This window comes from Carcharodon carcharias, chromosome 10, assembly GCF_017639515.1.
Source record: "Carcharodon carcharias isolate sCarCar2 chromosome 10, sCarCar2.pri, whole genome shotgun sequence".
NCBI lineage: Eukaryota > Metazoa > Chordata > Chondrichthyes > Lamniformes > Lamnidae > Carcharodon > Carcharodon carcharias.
In genome coordinates this window covers 159,766,689-159,786,240 of record NC_054476.1, presented here as the reverse complement: position 1 = coordinate 159,786,240, position 19,552 = coordinate 159,766,689, and the positions used below count along the sequence as shown (strand labels likewise).

At 38.8% G+C, this 19,552-nt stretch overlaps 1 protein-coding gene across 2 annotated transcripts in view; it reads right to left on the bottom strand.

Moving 5' to 3' along the window:
* Positions 1–19,552, bottom strand: part of LOC121283060 (carboxypeptidase D-like) — a 69,156-nt gene that overhangs the window by 5,872 nt on the left and 43,732 nt on the right. For both annotated transcript variants that reach the window (XM_041197076.1, XM_041197077.1), the window contains exons 12-19: positions 19,212–19,514; positions 14,737–14,932; positions 10,062–10,197; positions 9,100–9,249; positions 6,483–6,578; positions 5,653–5,717; positions 4,479–4,610; positions 3,723–3,908 (exon numbers count right to left, since the gene is read on the bottom strand). In XM_041197076.1, the coding sequence (XP_041053010.1) occupies positions 3,723–3,908; positions 4,479–4,610; positions 5,653–5,717; positions 6,483–6,578; positions 9,100–9,249; positions 10,062–10,197; positions 14,737–14,932; positions 19,212–19,514 (1,264 nt within the window). The remainder of the gene's footprint in view (positions 1–3,722; positions 3,909–4,478; positions 4,611–5,652; positions 5,718–6,482; positions 6,579–9,099; positions 9,250–10,061; positions 10,198–14,736; positions 14,933–19,211; positions 19,515–19,552) is intronic.

The following is a 19,552-nucleotide window of genomic DNA, read 5'->3' as shown; positions in this document are numbered from 1 at the left end:
CTACAACCACCCCCACCCTTAAACCAGCTTATATTTCACCCCTTTCCTAAGATTCACTTAGTTCTGTTGAAGGGTCATGAGGACTCGAAATGTCAACTTTTTTCTTCTCCGCCGATGCTGCCAGACCGGCTGAGTTTTTCCAGGTAATTCTGTTTTGTTTTGGATTTCCAGCATCCGCAGTTTTTTGTTTTTATCTTTTTGATCCCCTGGCTTGATGATAATGGTAGAGGGGGGATATGACGGGCCATGAGGTTACAGATTGTGTTCAAGTCCAATTCTGCTGCAGATGATGGATCACAGTCTTGAATTGCTAGATCTATTCTAAATCTATCCCATTTAGCACGGTGTTAGTGCCACATAACACCATGGAGGGTATCCTTAATGTGAATGGGACTTCGTCTCCACAATGACTGTGCGGTGCTCACTCCTACCAATACTGTCATGGACAAATGATTCTGTGGCAGGCAGGTTGGAGAAGGGAGGTCAAGTATGTTTTTCCCTCTTGTTGGGGGGTGTGTGTATTTTGTAATCATGGGCTCATTTATGACTTCACCAAATTTTGTCAGAAGAAATTTAGTAAAAAGAAGCTACTACTATACTGAAAATCTGAAAGGAAACAGACAACACACATGTCTCTAAGCCTGTGAAAGAGAAGAGAGTTTAAAATTTCAGGTACAAATGTTCAGATTCCGACAGACCAGCAATTTAAAAAAAATTATTTTCTTGCGGTGTAAGCTTCACTGGCAAGGTCAGCATTTATTGCCCATCCCTAATTATTCTTGAGCAGGTGATACCTTCCTGCTGCCTTCTTGAATTGCTGCAGTCCATGTGGCGTAGCTACATGCACAGTGCTGCCAGGGAGGGAATTCCAGGATTTTGACCTGGTGAAGGAACAGTGATATAGTCCCAAGTCAGGATGGTGTGCAGCATGGAGATGAACTTACTGGTAGTATTCTCATACGTATGCTTCCCTTGTTCTTCTCGGTGGTAGCGGGCATATGTATGGAAAATGCTGTTGAAGGAGCCTTGGTGAGTTGCTATTGTGCATGTTTTACATGGTACACACCACTTCCACTGTGCACCAAAGGAGAAGGGAGTGACAACCAAGTGAGCTGCTTTGTTCTGGATGATATCAAGCTTCTGGAATGCTCTTGGAGCTGCTCTTCTGGCAAGTGGAGAATATTCCATCACATTCCTGACCTTGCATCTAAATGGTAGACAGGCTTTGGGGAGTCAGGTGGTGAACTACTCACTGCTGAATTCCCAATGCCTGAACTGCTCTTGTAGCCAAAGTATTTATTTACCAGTTAAATTTTTGGTCAATACTAATCCCCAGAATGTTGACTGTGGCGAATTCAATGATGCCATTGTGTGTCAGGGGGAGATGGTTAAATTCTCTCTTGTTGGACATGGCATTGCATGGCACTTGTGTGGCATCAATGTTACTTGCCACTTCTCAACCCAAGTCTGAATATTGTTCAGCTCTTGTTGCATATGGACATGGACTGTTTCAGTATCTGAGGAATTGCAAATGGTACTGAACACTGCAATCATCAGCAAAGGTTCCCACTTCTGACCTTATGTTGGAGGGAGGTCATTGATGAAGCAGCTAAAGATGGTTGGGTCTAGGACACCAACCTGAGGAACTCCTGCAGCAATGTACTTGGACTGAGATGATTGGCCTTGAACAACCACAACCATCTAATTCTGTGCTCAGTATGACTCCAACCATTGCCCAATTCCCATTGATTTCTGTTTTACTAGGGCTCTTTAATGCCATGCTCAGTCAAATGCTGCCTTGATGTCAAGGACAGTCACTCTCATCTCACCTCTGGAATTCAGCTCTTTTGTCCATTTCTGAACTAAGGCTGTAATGAGATCTGGCGTTGGGGCAATGACGAAACCCAAGCTGAGCATCAATGGGCAGGTTATTGCTCAGTAAGTTAACGGCACCTTCCAACACTTTGCTAGATGATGATTGAGAGTAGACTGGTGGGACAGTAATTGGCCATATTGGATTTATCCTAATTTTTATAGACAGGGCATACCAGGCAATTCTTCATATTGCTGGGTAGATACCAGTGTTGTGGCTGTACTGGATCAGAACGTGGTAGATATCAGGTTGTGGCTGGTTTTGTTTCCACTGGAATTTTAAGAAATTGAAGAAACAACTGAGTGTTGGAGGGGGAAAAAGTGTGAAATATTAGCATGTGTCATGCTACAAATTATTTTTTCCCATTAGCAAATACAGATCAGCTACTATTTTGTTAATTTGATAAATGAAGGAGTTAAAACAGCAATTCTGATTTTAAGTTCAATACAAAAATGTGCAATATCCTTTCAGAAATCAGCCCAAACGATCAAGGAGTGTATCACATCATCAATTAACTTGAATAATCTTAAAATAACAAAGAACAAGAACAAAGAAAAGTACAGCATAGGAACAGGCCCTTCGGCCCTCCAAGCCTGCACCGATCATATTGCCCATCAACTTAAACATTTTACACTTCTGGGGTCCGTATCCCTATATTCCCATCCTATTTATGTATTTGTCAAGCTGCCTCTTAAACACCACTATCGTACCTGCTTCCACCACCTCCTCTGGCAGCGAATTCCAGACACTCACTACCCTCTGCGTAAAAAACTTGCCCCACACATCTCCTCTATAGCTTTCTCCTCTCACCTTAAATCTATGTCCCCTAGTAATTGACTCTTCCACCCTGGGAAAAAGCTTCTGACAATCTACTCTGTCCATGCCACTCAATTTTGTAAACTTCTATCAAGTCGCCCCTCAATCTCCATTGCTCTAGTGAGAACAATCTGAGCTTCTCCAACCTTTCCTCATAGCTAATAACCTCCAGACCAGGCAGCATTCTGGTAAACCTCCTCTAAAAACGGATGGTAAATTATAAACAAACTATAGTTTGCTGTACTGAGCCACTGTTATTGGCTGCGTTTTGGCAGCAATTATTCCTAGAGTTTCCTGTGTTAATAGTTGGTGTTTTTTTTAAAAAAAGAAAACAATTGCTGTTTGCACCAAATCTGGCACTCATTTTACAGAAGTAAAAAGGAGTAAAGCTAGCTGAACAGAAGTATTGAGCGTCGGTCTCATACCGTCCAGCCTGGTAAAGCCACTGAGCTGAAGGTCTGGGCCAGAGAACACAAGTAAATAAGCTGGAACACAATTGGCAAATGCATTTTCAATATGAAAAAAATCAGGATATACACATTTGTGGGATGGGTTGCTTTGAATGATTTTTCATGTGTTTTTAAAACGACACAATTTTATTTCCAAAATTTTGGAAACACAATAAATCCAATATCAATACATTTTTAAAAATCTTAATAGCATTTTGAAAATGGTTTTAACATGTGGTGATCCAATTCCTATTGTGCCAAGATGAAGTCATTTTAAACTCCACTGACAGGCAAAAGGCAAATGTAATTCAGAAGTCAGGTCAGGAACCTGACTCCCTAGTACACTGAAGCCACAAAGTGGGTCACTGATTGAACTTTGTTACACTGGAATTAGCTACACCTCATACAGAGTCAAGTTTACAAAGTTCCCTGAAGTTGTGGCTGGCTTTCACATTAAAATTTAATTCACTGGTAATTGGGACTCTCTTTCTAAGACTACAATAGGTACCTGTAGTCTTACTCAGGATGCTGTTAAGACTGAGCTAAGCAGATGTATAATTAGAAAAGGAATTTGGATTTTGTACCTGTTTGCGCTGGTGCTGGTATCCTGCTGCAAGTGCATCAATATGATGTGGTCCTGGAGATAGGAGAACATGGAAATAGCCTGCCTCTGAAGTCAGAACTTTAACGCCTTCATTCAGAATAATATCTGCTTTTGAAATTGGATTTCCAGCTTTATCAGTAACCAGTCCACGTAAGCCTTTATGAACCTCAGGGAAACAACATCAGATTTAAAAATATATAAACTACTTAAAATAGCTGTAGGAAAATTACAAACAAAGTAATTGGAAAACAAAGCAAAAACAAATCTTTCTTTTCCATAATTACACGTTAATTTATCATTTTGCCCATCACCATGGATTCTACTGATTGAAACTGGAGATAGGTTTTATGTAATGAAGTATATTGAGAGAATACAACCTCCTGATACTATATTAAGTCATGAACGCCCACTCTTTTTGCATTGTGGACTCTGCTTAACCTCAAGTGTACAAATTTCATTTTCCCATTAATTTGTGTAGATCTCAAGCTTCTGATGGCAACAAGTCTGGGATGTTCTGATTTGGGATTTAACCATTCTTGAAACAATTGTGGTAACACAGCATTTTCCAAACCTCCAAGATGACAAACATCAAGCAGAATGGACAAGCAAAGAAGAAACATTTGCACAAATAAGAATGAGTTGCCTGGGTGTCCAGGGCTGAGTTGTCAGGGATAAAGGGTGGTATGGCTCAGACTGGGCATCCCTGCATTGATGAGGTATTAATAATGATACTTACTTCAACAAGCATACTGAGTAAAGACTTCTTGTTATCCTGCCAAATTGTAGCAAGCTCTTTTGCACGTGGGAAGTTACAGCAGCCTGTGTAAACTGTGATCTCAGGACAGCGGCCATAGGTAACGCTAAAATCCTGACAAGACAGAAGTTGAAAAAAACTGGCTTTACAGTAGGAGCTAGCAAAAGGATTAAAACATAATAGTTTTATCTGAAACACAAATTTCACACTGTTATTTCGCTTTGGACAGAACTTTTACCACAAACAAGGCAGACATTCAGCCTCAAGCCAACAAAACTAAACTTGATATTGTACAAAATTCAAGTTGCTGGTTTGATTTTATTTGTCATTTTAGCCAATACTCCAATTACTATTTGGGGAACACAGACCATTCGCACTCTCTATTCTTTTATAATGCTGTGAAGAGTGTTGCCAACCCTCCAGGATTGGCCTGGAGTCCCCAGGAAATGAAGACCAATCCCCAGGACACTGCTGTGTGCAAATCTGGTGAAAAATCATAGGGACATTAAAAAATATAGTTCCTAAAGTTTTCTTTGAACACTTCTCTTTATCAGGTATAAAAATATTGAAAATGCAGTTGGTGGGGAGGGGTGGGGCAGGGTGTGTGTGGTGTGGTGGGGAGGGGCTGTTTGGCTGACAGCCAAGCATCATTCAATTGGGTAATCAGTCTTTTTGCTTTACAATTGATGTAGGAAGGCAGTATGTCACAAGGGTGGATGTGTTGACCAACGAATGGCAGGAGCTTGGGGACAAGTCATGTGGTGAAACTTCCAGGAATACATTTAATCACAGTTGGCAACCCAATAAAAGAACCAGTGGATGAAGTGGCGCAAACGTTTAAATTGTCTTCTATGATCGAAAAAGTCTTCAATATATCACTTCAAAAGGTTTACAGTTTGCAGGACTCAGTACAGTTTACTTAATTTTGTAGAGAGCAATGTCATAGTGCTTACAAATTACAACAGATTGCATCAACTCTCGACCAGCCATAAGAGGGCAGTATAGGAAAAGTATACAGTACTTGCTTCTGTTGAACCAATCATGGATTGGCATTTAAAAATAGATGAATGTCTTTCAGATTTTTGGTGATATATTATATACTTAAGTCAATTGAAAGGTTTTATGGGTTCACTATGACCACTTATCTAATGCTCACCTTCATGCTATGCATGTGACCATGCCATTGTGCACCACGTACAACACCACCAGGGATGCTTTCATCTGAAATAGATTAAACCAGTGACTGATGTAAACTTCAGGTGCCAGAAGCAATTGGGAAAAAATACTCCCATTCTATCATATAACAAAAATTTTCAATTTGCACTTACAAATAATTTAGTGATTAAAGTGAGCATATATAATCTTATTGCACAAAGCTTTTGCAAATTGAACAAATAGCAGAGAATATTTTATATTTTGGTAATGCAGACCTTCCTATCTGCAGTACGTTGCTTTCGGTTTAAGAGTTTCGTTTTTTTCTGTGAGGTTACTAACTCATTTCATATAATACTGTACTTTATAGTGTTTGCCCTTATATTTACAGTGCATTTATTTTCTATTTCACACAATTTCACTAATACTTTAATTGCCTTTCATATTGCAAATGTAGTTATAATATTAGATCATCTCTTCTAGTCCCCTCTCATTTAGGTTGCAAGCAGGTCATCAGAGCAAACAACATATAGAACACAGGACTGACAGTTAACATATTTTGGGCCCAGATGAAGCGTCAAAAAAAAAAACCCAGCAGAGATGAGGAAAGAGACTGGATAAAGAGCCAGGATTCCCTCAGGTTAAAATATCTATTGACTCAGTCAGACTTTCTGTTCTCCAATCCAACATTCATCTGAAAGTTTGATTTGGGCTTGCAAAACACGTGAAGACTTAACTGAATTTCCAGATTTTAGTACAATTATTTTTGATTTCATCCGTGTTAAAAAAAAACATTGAGATGACACTGTGCTTGATTTTATTTTAAATTCTTACCAGTGTTATTAGGACAACCTGGATGACCCAAGTGCATTTTGGGGTGATTGTTAGAGTACACAGTTGCCAAATATTTCAGGGTTTCCTCATTCGCCACTGTTGAAGAAAACAGTGTCATATGCAGGTCACACAGTATTGAATGTGGTAGTTTTCAACTTTTACAATGTACAATAAGAAACATTTGTCTTAGAACAAAAATTCTTAGCTTTTTTCATGTTGGAGAACATTGAAAACATAACCCTAACCCTTCAATGAATTCTGCTTGCAAACGACAACTCATGAATACATCATACGCAATCAATGATTATACCATTTTTGGAACACAGAAGATGCCAGACCTCCCATTTTTAACCACCATTTGCTCTTTGCACCTCACTGCTTTGCATTATTACTTACATTTCAATTCCATTTGCATAAGAATGCTCCATGTCCTTGGATAACCTTAATCTAACAAAAGCCTCTTGTTCCTAAATGTGTTAACTGACCCAGCCTCCAAATACTGATAATGCTATCTGCTGATACCAAGACAGTGAGGTTGTGATCCTTCTCCACCTCTGCCATCACAGCAACACCCACCACCCCCCACCTCCTCCCCCCTGGACCCCAAATATAATTTGTCAGCATTTCAAAATGATCTACATTTGGGCTCATATTTTCATTTCTAAATCCTCTTCAAATAACATTTGCTTTTTATGCTGGCTTCTCAGCATATCCTCCTATATTTGGATGTATGTTTTTTTTTGCACTTCTTGATTTAAGATTTTTGTAGAAAAGGTACCAACAGCTACTGTTACAAATGTAGGTAAGGGTAAATGAAATGTTAGGAGATGGATAAAGACATCCTGGAACAGGAACTCCAGGAAACTAGTAAAGCTCTGGCGCTTCTGCAGCTTCTAATGTTTAGATCTAGGGAGGAAATCTGGCACTGCATTCAAAGGAGAGCTAAGAGGCGCACAAATGAGAACCCTGTGTGCAGTCTGCCTATTCAGCATGGTCATGGTCTAATCTGAGCAACCATACCCTGTTTCACTTAGTGTAACAATGACCCAATCATAGGATTTCAGAACAACCTTTCATCTGACTTTAAAACATTTTCTTCAGTTTCCCAACTAACATTTTTCTCTCCTCCCCTAAAGGAGGCTGATTTGAGTTGATTCTACAGATACTATTGAAACAGCCAGCTATATAATCTTGCAAGCATCAATAACTTACATGCCATTTAATACTGCCCCTGTTGTATGCACTTTTGGTGTGTTATGATTCTAGACTAGACCCCCAAGTTTTTGGTAAGATAAGTCAGGGACCAATAACATTTTGTTTAAAGTAGACGAAGTTTGAGGTTCAGCACACTTGCTCAGCGAACAAAGCCACAAGATTCCACAGATTTCTCAATAACCCATCCAGACATCAGTACTGAGTCAGCAAATCTCATTGGAACTCTGTCTGTCTGTCTCTCTCTCTCTCAAGGATTCAATTCTTGACCGTTGAAGATCTAACCTTGGATTCTCTCCAAAAGTCACTCCAAATCAGACGGCATCAGTGACGACTCACCTCACAGGGTTTCAATGGGATTCCGTTCCCCTGGATTCCCGAGTATGCACTTAAATACCAACTCACAAGCACAACTTCAGCTTTTCACTGGAGTGAGCAGAATACTACTGTTCGGAAGGGGTACCTTTGCCTCAACGGCCCGCAGCACAAAGTTATCAACCTTCTGCTGCCATTTTGGATCTTCAGGGCTTCTCCCGAGCCCTCTTCGATTGCCAGGGCTTCTCCCAAGCCCTCACCACTTAAAGTCTGCCAACCGTGGCTCTTTGAGAGGAGCAGAGAAAGAGGCTCCAATCATTTTCCCTTCACTTAACTGGGACTTGTCTCTCTTCCCGTCGGGAACTCCTCTTTTGGAATCCCTCTGTCCCCTCCCTGGGACTTTTCTCTGCAAGGGCACTCTGCTCTCAGTCACATGGTCTGGGTTTTTGCATTGTTTTTTCTTTCTGTGCAGGCAGAAGAACTTATAAACGCTGAATTGCCGATGTGCAGCCCCCCCTCCCGGTCTGTGCATGCGTGGAAACTCAGATCAGTCGGGACTTGGAATTCCCGACCTCTGTTCCCAATGAGAAGTTAGTTTTCACAACAGGTGACAATGGATAAGTATTTCTGACAATGGAGGAAAGTAATGATCTTTGCAACAAAAAAAAAAGCCTACTGATAGGCACTTTTGTATCTCACCCATTTATTTAGCAGTGCGCAACAGCTTGAACAGCGAGTTTTGGCAGACTGCCCAACCATGGAAGTTACCACACCTTATGTGATCTTCTGACTTGGCACCTATACGTCACTTAAATGATCAATAAACAAACCCCAGTTAAGACTTTTTCCACTTGTTAGCCTGGGAATGTTCAGCTAATTGTAACATTTCCATATTTCCAGCTACCATGCTGGGTGGAATTTGCTATAAGATTTACCAAACTCCAACAAAAAAGCTAAACCTGCTCAGTAATACACTTATGAAGTAACTTCCCACTGAGCCAATAGGTAAACAACATTCAAATACTTCACTGCTCGAACAAAATAAGGTCAATTAAATGTGGAATAAACATGGGTCATAATAGGTACATACCTGTTTGTACGGGCTTATCATAAGGATATGTGGTGAGGAGAGAGCCACCGTCCAAAACAACAGACAGTGTAAATCCTTGGTTGAGGATCAGATTCTTAACAATCTCTCTAGTCTCAGGTTGCATCTTTGAGAATTGCTTGGAAGAGTTTCCTGATAAAATACAAACTTTCAACTTTTAATATGTACAATCCAGTCTTCAAGAGGCACCATTCCTAACCAGTCTGTGAAAATGGACACTAGCACTTGTAGCCAATTTGACAAGAAAAATAAATGCATCATAGCACTCCATGCATAATATTCAAAGGTGATGTACTGTAAAGAATGATTTAAAATATAATGAACTTAGTACATAAGTTTTTAACCATACAGAATGCACATTGATGAGCAGCTAAGAAATTTAGGTTAAAACCCTGGTTTACAACAAGAGTTGAAACCAGCAAGACCATTCATTTTTTGGTGAGGTGGGGTGAGTTTATTAGTGAAACTTGTTAGGGATGGATAACTTAAATATTTCCAACACTCTTAGATTAGATGTATTATAAGCATCAATTTAGAAGCTAGCCTTTATAAAATGTTTTTTTCTCAGTTTTATCGCAGCTGATTTACTATGCTTACACATTAAAATAAAGGATGATTGGGTTAAATAACTTTTCTGCATAGGCTTAACCCAAGTTAGTCAGGATGGCATATATATGAGCAATGATTCCAAAATACATACCCACTCTTAGGTAATGAGCTAGCTTTCCAAGTGTTGAAAACAAAAGCTACACATGCACATGTGGCATGCTCTAATTAAAACAATATTGGCTTTCACAAGGACCAAAAATGGCTTGGTTTTGAAACTTTAGTTCCTATATTAAAAATGAAAACAGATCCCAGATGGGATGTCAAATGCCATTATCCAAGGATAGGGAGCAACCCCAGTGCTGAAAATAAAACAGCTGCCTGTTTCAACAGATTACCTATGAAATCAGTGTCCAGATCTTTGCCATTTACATTGGTCAGCCCGACTTTGGACATACACTGCCCCTCTTGGGCAATTTCTCTGCCATCTGGGTTCACTGATGGTACAATCACAATCTTCGTTTCTTCAATCAACTGGAGAAAAGAAAGAAGTTTTAATTTGGTTTTTACTTGCTTGGACAGCAAATCTTGTATCAAATACAAAACTTAACTTGCATGCACAATTTACAACAACCATGTTCTCAGTGGAAAGGTAAACTGCAGTTCTTATCAATCTAAAATACAAATTCAAAAGGTTTTGTGTTAATAATTGAAAACAAAAGCCAATAAACTAAATCTGAAAAGTATTTACGTGACTGCTGTCTATAAAAGCACTCAGCATTTTGCTCTTAAAAATTAATGCAGACTTAGTGGCTCTGATGCATATAAATAATAAAATGCAAATGGTCACATTTCACCAGGTTCTGCTTCAGAGTTTTATTCAGGAGTTTCTGGTGTTTTGCAGGATAGAGTGAATCTAATGGTTTTCATCTTTCACAAACTCTTGTTGAATGCATATGCATTGGCAGCATCCATTTTGATTGCTAAATTCAGCTTCTGTCCCAAGCTTCAAGACTGCCAAATTTTCTTTTAAATTAAAATTATAGAATGATGCATGTACCCTGGGCAGCTGGCAATTGTAAAATGGATTGTGATTGAAAGGGCATTTATGATGACTGATATCGCCTAACCATTTTTCTTACGTTGGTTTGTTGTTAGCATTTTCACATCATCAATCCCCAGAGGATATAACAGCAATGGTGACATATGGGAAATATGTGTTGCAGCATTTCCACTCCACGTTTTCTTGGCTGTCACTGAATCAAAAAAATTACAGCACAGGAGGTGGCCATTCAGCCCATTGTGTCTTTTCCATCTGAAAAAGAGCTGCCCAGCCTAATCTCACTTTTCAGCTCTTGGCCCACAACTTTGTATGTTATGGTACTTCAAGTCCATATCAAAGTGCTTTTTAATGCAATCAGTGTTTTTCCCTCACCACTCTTAGAAGCAGTGAGTTCAAGACCTCCAACGTCCTCTGGATGAAAAAAAATTCTCTTCGACTTTCCTTTAATCTGGCTTACAATTACTTTAAAGCTATGCCCCTGGCTACTGACCTCTGTTATAGGAAATAGGTCATTCCAAACCACTCTATCCAGGCCTTTTAATTTTTATATATCTCAAAATCCCCCTTCAGTCTCCTCATTAAGAAAACAACCCCACCCTATTGAATCTCTCCTCCGAGCTAAAACTTTCCAATCCTGACAACATCCTTCAAAATCACCCAAAATCAATCCTCTCCGATTGTGATCACATCCCCCCTGTAACATGGTGACCAGAAATGCACTCCATATTCTAGCTGTGGTCTAACTAGCTTTTTGTACAGTTCTAGCATAAGCTCCTCTTATGTTCTATGCCTCAGCTAATAAAAGAAAGTACCTTCTTAGCCAACTTATCTCACGATCAGAGATCTGCGGACATGCACTGCAAGGTTGCTCTGCTCCTTTACACTTGTGTCCTATCAGCTATTGTGTATTAGCTTGCCTTGTTTGCTCTCCCAAATTCATCACGTCAGCTCTCCAGACTGAATTCCATTTGACAGCTTTCTGCCCACCCAGCCAGTTTATTAATAGCTCCCTGCAGTTTTTCCTTTCTTTCCGTCAACCACATGGTTAATTTTTGTACCATCTGCAAACATTTCAGTCATGCCCCTACATTTAAGTCTAAATGACTGATGCATATTATAAGCAACAAGGTACCCTGCGCAGAACCCCACTGAAAACAGCCTTTCAAGTCACAAAAACACTCAACCAATACCATTTGCTTCTTGCCACTGGGCCAATTTTGGGTCCAACTTGACACTGACTCCTGGATCCTTTTGGTTTTTAATTATCTGACCAGTCTGCCACTGGGCCCTTGTCAAAAGCCTTAGCAAAATCTATGTAGGTTACATATTAAAGAGACTCTTACAGGCAGCCTTACTCTTCTGTCCTGTACCTATTCATAATTTGTTAAAGCAAATATTCAAAAGCAACTTAGAAAAAAAGGAAAGGGAGATGTCTAAATGCTTATTTGAAAACTGAGAATGCTGAACCACTGCAAATGAAAACAAAAAAATTAAAATGAGCTCGATCAGGAAAAGAAAGCTAACATTAGGGGTGGGCCTTCCAACGACTCACAAAGTGTTTATAAAGTCAACAAAATAACACGAAAATGGTGGCAAGCACAAAAGTGAGAGAAAAAGCTGTTCATTGCACATCATTCAAGATATGGTTATACAATGGAATAAGCGGGATTCCCCAATAAGCCATTTCATTCATATTGTCAACGGCCTACATATTATACAGGTTAGAAATATGGATATTCAGCATCACACCACAGGGAATTACAGGAACAGGGATAAAGAAATTCCAGTAATTCTTGCATTCATACACAAGCTCGCTGCATTGCTCAAGTTAAAATGTCAGTTAAAAGGGTGAGGAACTCTGAGGGGGTGGGCTGCCAGAGCGGTGAGAACAGGCAAACAGGAGGAAAGTAGGAGTTATACGCATGCATGAGATCTATAGGACCAAATTATGGGAAAAACAGCATCCCGGCAGCATTCGACCCAGGACACAGGATAGTGGCCTCAATTATGGGACAATCCCACCAAATACAGGACATTTGGTCACCCTGGTTAGTTGTGTTACAACCATGTAAACATCTTAACTATCCATATCTTCCACAGAAGATGCTAGTTAATGGTGGGCCCATTATCCAGAATACTTAGCTCAAAGGAGCAATTAGTCACGTACATTACTGATACACATGGATGGGAAAAAATGAACAATTTTTTTTTGCTTTGCAGCCATAATTCTCAGATAGCACTACAATAGATCTGCAAGTAACTTTGCAATGATTGAACTTTAAACAAATCTCCTGTGTGTACTTGTACTTGGGCCTTTTGTGATATGTCCCACCACCCACAGCCAATCTATGGACAAAGCACATGTTGCTTCCTTAAACTTTGTATTAAATCTTCCACTACTACAGAAGAACTAGACCTTTTGAACTCAATGGGTCAGTTTTGGCAAATCAGATGATACTATTAGTTCTTAAGCACTTGCTTACCAACTGAAGTAAGCACTTACAATTTAATGCTGGGCTGTTAATGGCAACATCTAGATAAACTAAAATTTTACCACATATATGCATTAATTTTGTGTACACAGTTAAGGATCCTTTCTACAAGGAAATTTTGAGATGTTGCATAGAATATGCAGTTCAGTAAACTTGATAACTAAAAAGTGTTTTAGCTGTAGAATTATTCAGCATTCAATTGTACAGGAAGGATTTTGCAGTTTACAATTGCTGCCAGGAGATAATCTACAAAATGTTGCCAACTCTTGTAATGATGTTATAGTCACTGGTAGTGAGAAATGGAAAAATGCAAACTTGTAATTTAATTAACCCAGGACTCAGCTTAGCCACTGACCCAATGAAAGAGAGAGAGAATACAGTACATGTACAAGTTGGAATTTTTACCTACTGTAGAGAAAAATACAACTTTTATAGTACTCTCCCACAGCATCAACTTTTTGGGTAAGAGATGTAACTATTAAGAACCACTCACCAAAAAAAAAAGCATCTAAGCAAAAGAATGCTGCTAGCAGAGGTGTCATAGCAATATAGCTAACAATCTGATTTAGCAATTCTAAACATTGAAGCTTATCAGAGGGCCAGAGTTCAAACATGAACTGGAGAAATGAACACACAAGTAACTTCTAAAGTTAAATTTCATTACATGGAGGGAAAACACCATACATCAAGTCATGCTAGGCTATCTCACTACAGAAGCATTGCCTACAAGTCAACCCTCTCCTCAGCCAACTACACACAAGGGCACTTGCAGCAGCTGGATACGGAAATCAATTGTGGTGCCCCCACTGCCAATCCAACTGAAATCGAGCAGCTCTACATAAACACAACATTCAATCCAGGATTGTCTTGGTTCATATGTCTCAGTTGCCTTCCTACTTAAGGATGGGGAGGAGGAAAGATTCAGACACGAAGTGCAAAAATAATTTTTGTTTTAAAAAAAGCAGCATGTTCCTACTAAAAGCAATTCGGGGGAGGTGTGGCGTAGTGGTAAAGTCACTGGACTCAATCCCACAACGGCAGCTGGTAGAAATTAAATTAAATTAATCTGGAATATAAAGCTAGTTTCAGTAATTGTGACCATCAATCTATCAATTGTTATAAAAGCCCACCTGGTTCACCAACGTCCTTTAGAGAAGGAAATCTGGTCTGGCCTACATGAAACTCCAGGTTTACAGCAATATGGTTGACTCTTAACTGCCCTCTGAAATTGCTGAGCAAGCCACTCAGTTCAATGGCAATTAGGGATGGACAACAAATGCTGGCCTTGCCAGCCATGCCCAGACCCCATTAAAGATTTTTTTTTTTAAATCACAAACATTGGCTAGAAATTTCACCAGAACAATAATACATACAGCGAGTCGAACACTATTGCTAATAATTTCAGGAGAGAATGAAAGCAACGTATATACTGATTGGTTGTATTGATCATGAAGGGCAAAGAAACAGCTTTAAAATACACATTGAAGGAAACACTTGAAAGCTATGGCAGAATATTACCTTTGTAATGGCTTGATTTTTCCCATAAAGAATACAAAGAAACTCTGCAAATGCCAAAAGCAGCTCTGTCCCAACAGGTGCATTCCCATGGACTCCAGCAACAAATTTAATCTTTGGTTCCTTAAGTTCTTTTGCTCCAGGTTTATTCGATATTTCCAGGGCCCAAATATGGCGAACTTCCACACTCTGGCCCAAACTTAATCAACATGAAAAATAAATAAAATATAAGTCCATTCTAAAATAAATCTGTATAGATATCATTGTTTATATTTTGGTGTTGCTTTGTCTTTAATACAAACGTCAGTCACTGCATGTCCCCATGAAGTATCCGAAGTGCTGAACATTTCATCTATAGTTTCCTTAAAAATCATCTTCCAGTCTTTATCCCCAAAACCATCATTCCTGAAAGATGCTTCGAAGTGTTTCAATGCAACATGAAACAGTAACTAAAATACCAAGTAGTTTAAGATAACTTGGATTGTAAAGCTATATTTAGAATCATTACACTGCTATGGCACAGAAACGGAAAAGTCGCCCTTTGAACCTGTACTGGTACTTTTCTTTAATTAGATAGTTAGTCTAATCCCTCTACTTTTACATTCCCATACTCTACAATTTCCTAATTTTCCAAGAAACTCCTCTAACTTTACATTAGAAGAATTTATGGACTCTTGCTAAAGCAAATTCCATTTTATAACCACCCTGTGAAAGAGGATTTTCTTCCTCTTAACATCCTCTAAGTTTTAGTGCCTATCTTAAATTTCTGCACTCTTGTTACTGTCTCACTGAGAAATGGAAGCAATTTATCAGGATTCTGCATAGTTCTGAAGATAATCATTAAGGCCCCTTTAACCTTTTGAACTACAGTGAAGCAAGCAATACCTTCTCATGTCTCCCTTCATCACTAACTCTTGATCACTCATAAAATCCCATGAAACAACCTGCTCCTTTTTATACCCTTCTTATAATAGGCTGCTGAAAACTGCAACCAACCTGCGCTTAATTAAGCTATTATGATGTTAAACCCTTGCCTTTGTATTCAACACCTCTTTTAAAAAAAGACTTTAGTTTTTCACTTAAATGTCCATACCTACTTCTGTAGGTATCTTTAATGGTCTGGGTATCAGCAAACTAAGGTTTATTAGTTCCTTTGTTCCTCTATTTCATTTCAAAGGTTACTGTTTCAAGTGTATTTAATTTCCCTATTTTTATTTCATAGGTTTTGACATTGACTTGTCTTTTATCTGCCCATCCGGCTACCTATGTCCTTTAATCTTCCATGGTTTTTTAATCTCAATTTGTCACACCACCAAATTTGGTGTCAATGTTGATGTTGTTTTGTCTCCAATTCCCAAGTCCATACCATTTCCATGTATAGCAAACAAGGGCAGGTCTAACGCAGGCATCTGGTGAACACCATCACACTTTTTCAATCTGAGAAAATATCTTCTATCCTTAGGTGTTCTCCCATTCAACCTTCTCTGTCCACATGATCACATTCTCTTGAATTCGGTGCACCATTACTTTTGTCACATGTCTCATGTGTTACCTTACCAAATATTCTGGGAAAATCCATATGACTATCTAGTGCATGTTGCTCATCTGTTATTCAAAGAATTATACGCAACTGGTCAAGATGGTTTGTAGATATACAATTATTGGTTTAGACTGACTCAGCTTTCCAAGTGTTTTAGTTTGTAGAGATAGCTTTGGATGATGAGGGTCAGTGTCTGAATGCAAGTTTCTACTTATGGCACAAAAATAGATGTGATAGTTAACCAAGATTGCCTATCATTTTTATACAGCAGAAAGTACAATACAGCCCCCTCTCAAAAGTAACTTTTAATTATCATTAATGCTGTCTCACCAAAAGGAGAACTCATGAAACTAATACATACATAGAATGTGCAGTACAAAACAGGGGTCGACCAACTCAAATGGTCCAAGACTGTGCTTAAGCTCCACAAAAGCCTTCTCCAACCCCTCTTCATTTCATTAGCATAACCTTCTCTTCCTTTCGATAAGATTTAATCTTGTTCCCCCTCAAATGCAGTTACTCTATTCGCTTCAACTATTCCTCGTGGAAGTGAGTAGGCAAAAATTTGTCAGATGGATAATGTGGGAAAATGTGAAATTGTCCACTTTGGCAAGAACAACAGAAAAGCAGCATATTATTTGAATGGAGAGAGATTACAAAACTCTGAAGTACAGAGGGATCTGAATGTCATGGTACATGACTCTCAAAAAGACTCTCAAATGCTGGTACAGCAAGTGATCAGGAAGGCAAATGGAATGTTGTAGTTTATTGCAAGGTGAATAGAATAAAAAAGGAGGGATCTTTTGGTGCAATTAGACAGGGCCTTAGTGAAGTCACATCTGGGGTACTGTGTAGATTTTTAATTTCCTTATTTAAGAAAGGATATGAACACATTAGAAGCAGTTGAGAGAAGGTTCACTTGACTGATACCTGGTATGGTTTGGGCGGGCCGTGGGGGGAGATTATCTTATGAGGAAAGGTTGGGTCTGTGTCCACTGGAGTTAAGAAGAATGAGAGGTGACCTTATTGAAACACACAAGATCCTGAGGAGACTTGACAAGGTAGATGCTGAAAAGATGTTTCCTCGTGTGACAGAGACTAGAACTAAGGGACACAGTTTTAAAATAAGGGGTGTCCCATTTAAGATGGAGATGAAGAGAATTTTTTTTTCTCTCAGAGGGTCATTAGGCTTTGGAACTCTCTCTTCCCCAGAGAGCAGTGGAGGCAGGGTCGTTGAATATTTTTAGGGCTGAGGTAGATAGGTTGTGACTAAGAAGGGAATCAAAGGTTATCAGGGATAGGTGGGAAGGTGTTCAATCTTCCTGATTCTATTATAGCATGATTCTTGTAAATCTTTTCTACACCCTCTCCAGAGTTTCTACATCTTTTTTATAACACAGAGATTAGAAACTTATGCGGTATGGCTCTCATAGGCAATTAGAATTTATGGTATTTTCAATAAGTTTATATAAAAGGTTATGTTGCAGAATTTATCATATAACCTTTTTACTAAATATACATTTTAAGGCTGCAGTATCCTATTTTCATGATAAACTTAGCAGGTTTAAAATTCAGTTCAATTCAAAAGAAACTTAGCCAATTAGCCAAGCTTCTCCAATATAATCAGGACCAAAATGTTTATTTAAATAGAATGGCAAACAACTCATGGTAGATAGGTGCTTAATAAAAAGTCTACACTGAACTGTGAAGCACGAATCAATGATAACAACAGACCAAATCATTGTCCTTCTGGAATGGAATATTGCATTGCACATTGTAGTACTGTGCACAATATAACTTTGCTAACTCCAAAAAAATTGCAAGGAAAGGAATTCTAAATTGAGAATTATTGGGGTGAATTACAGAAGGATATACATTGCCAAATTAACTACAGACCACAACACAGGAGTGATTAAAGACTAATTGAAAAACTGACTGGTACTAACTCCTAATAAATGACCAATGCTGCTCATTCAGACAAACTTCTCTCAAAATTACAAAGTTACTGTTCAAACACAAGAGAAGATACCAAGTCAAATATGTAAAAATACAGGAGCTGAATGTGTAGTTATTAGAATGGATAAAATACAAAAAAGTATATGCTGTATGTAACTTTTGCACAATAAATTCTTTACTGTGCATAATTGCTTTTTGGTAACTAGGGTTTACAGAAAATATTTAATGAGTGGAAGTAAATGAAGATGCTCCAGGACCCATTATACACTAGTGGAAGCTGTATTTAAGTATTTAATATTGTAAAACTCCTCAAATATTAGAACCTAAGTGCAGTAGAATCAGATAGAAGTAGCAACCTGATGGAGAAGTTAAATCCTGACGTTTTCAGATTCTAGTCTCGACTTTGGAGGGGTGGAGAAAACAACAAGAAAGTATAGTCCACTCCTATGTTACACAAAACATCACGGAAATTCTGACATGGTCAAAGTTTACAAATATGAATACACATTTGTGATGCCACACAAATACCAAGGAAATAAGGATTTATACATAAAATAAACTAACAAGGAACAAAGGATTTATTAAAGCACAATGTAGCTCAACTGGAATTTATCCTAAGTAATGAAATAAAGCACCAGGATTAAGAAGCTATTATTAACTGTCTAGTCATAGACTATTGGGAAAGACTTGATGGGAGTTGTCTCCCCAATCAAAAATGGTAATCTGCTCAGCCTAGTGCAAAGGAGTACAAACATATAATTAAGGTAAGCAAGTAATTAGCCAACGAACACAAAGGACCATAAGCATAAGGACCTCAATATCGCATGCGCCAAGTTACAAATCTCAACATTGTAATCACAAGGAGACAATAAGCAGTAACCAGGGACTTTTCCCACAGGAACAGCAACTTTGGACAGCTCTCTAACATCATCCACCTAATAGTTAAGCAGAGAGATCCAGAGGAAAAAAATATAATACCCACCTGGTCAAATTAGTAATTGTTGGGTAGTTACTGTGTAACCCACACAAAGCTTCAGACAGGTCTTTGTAGTCGTGGTAACGGTCGAGACTGAGGTCAACACGTGCAGATGAAATCAGGTGGTTCAATCCTTCTTCAGAAGACAAACTCCTTACAAGTTGTTGAAACTCCTCCCCAGGCTCTGCTGAAGAGTTTGTCATGCCTTGATCACCAATGCTGACATGGTCATCTGTAACACGCGAAAGAGTGAAATTGACTTCTACAGCCTCTTCCACTACAGTCACATTCCTTGTCATTGGGATATACCTGTAATAAATGAGGTTGCGACTATTAAAACATTGCAA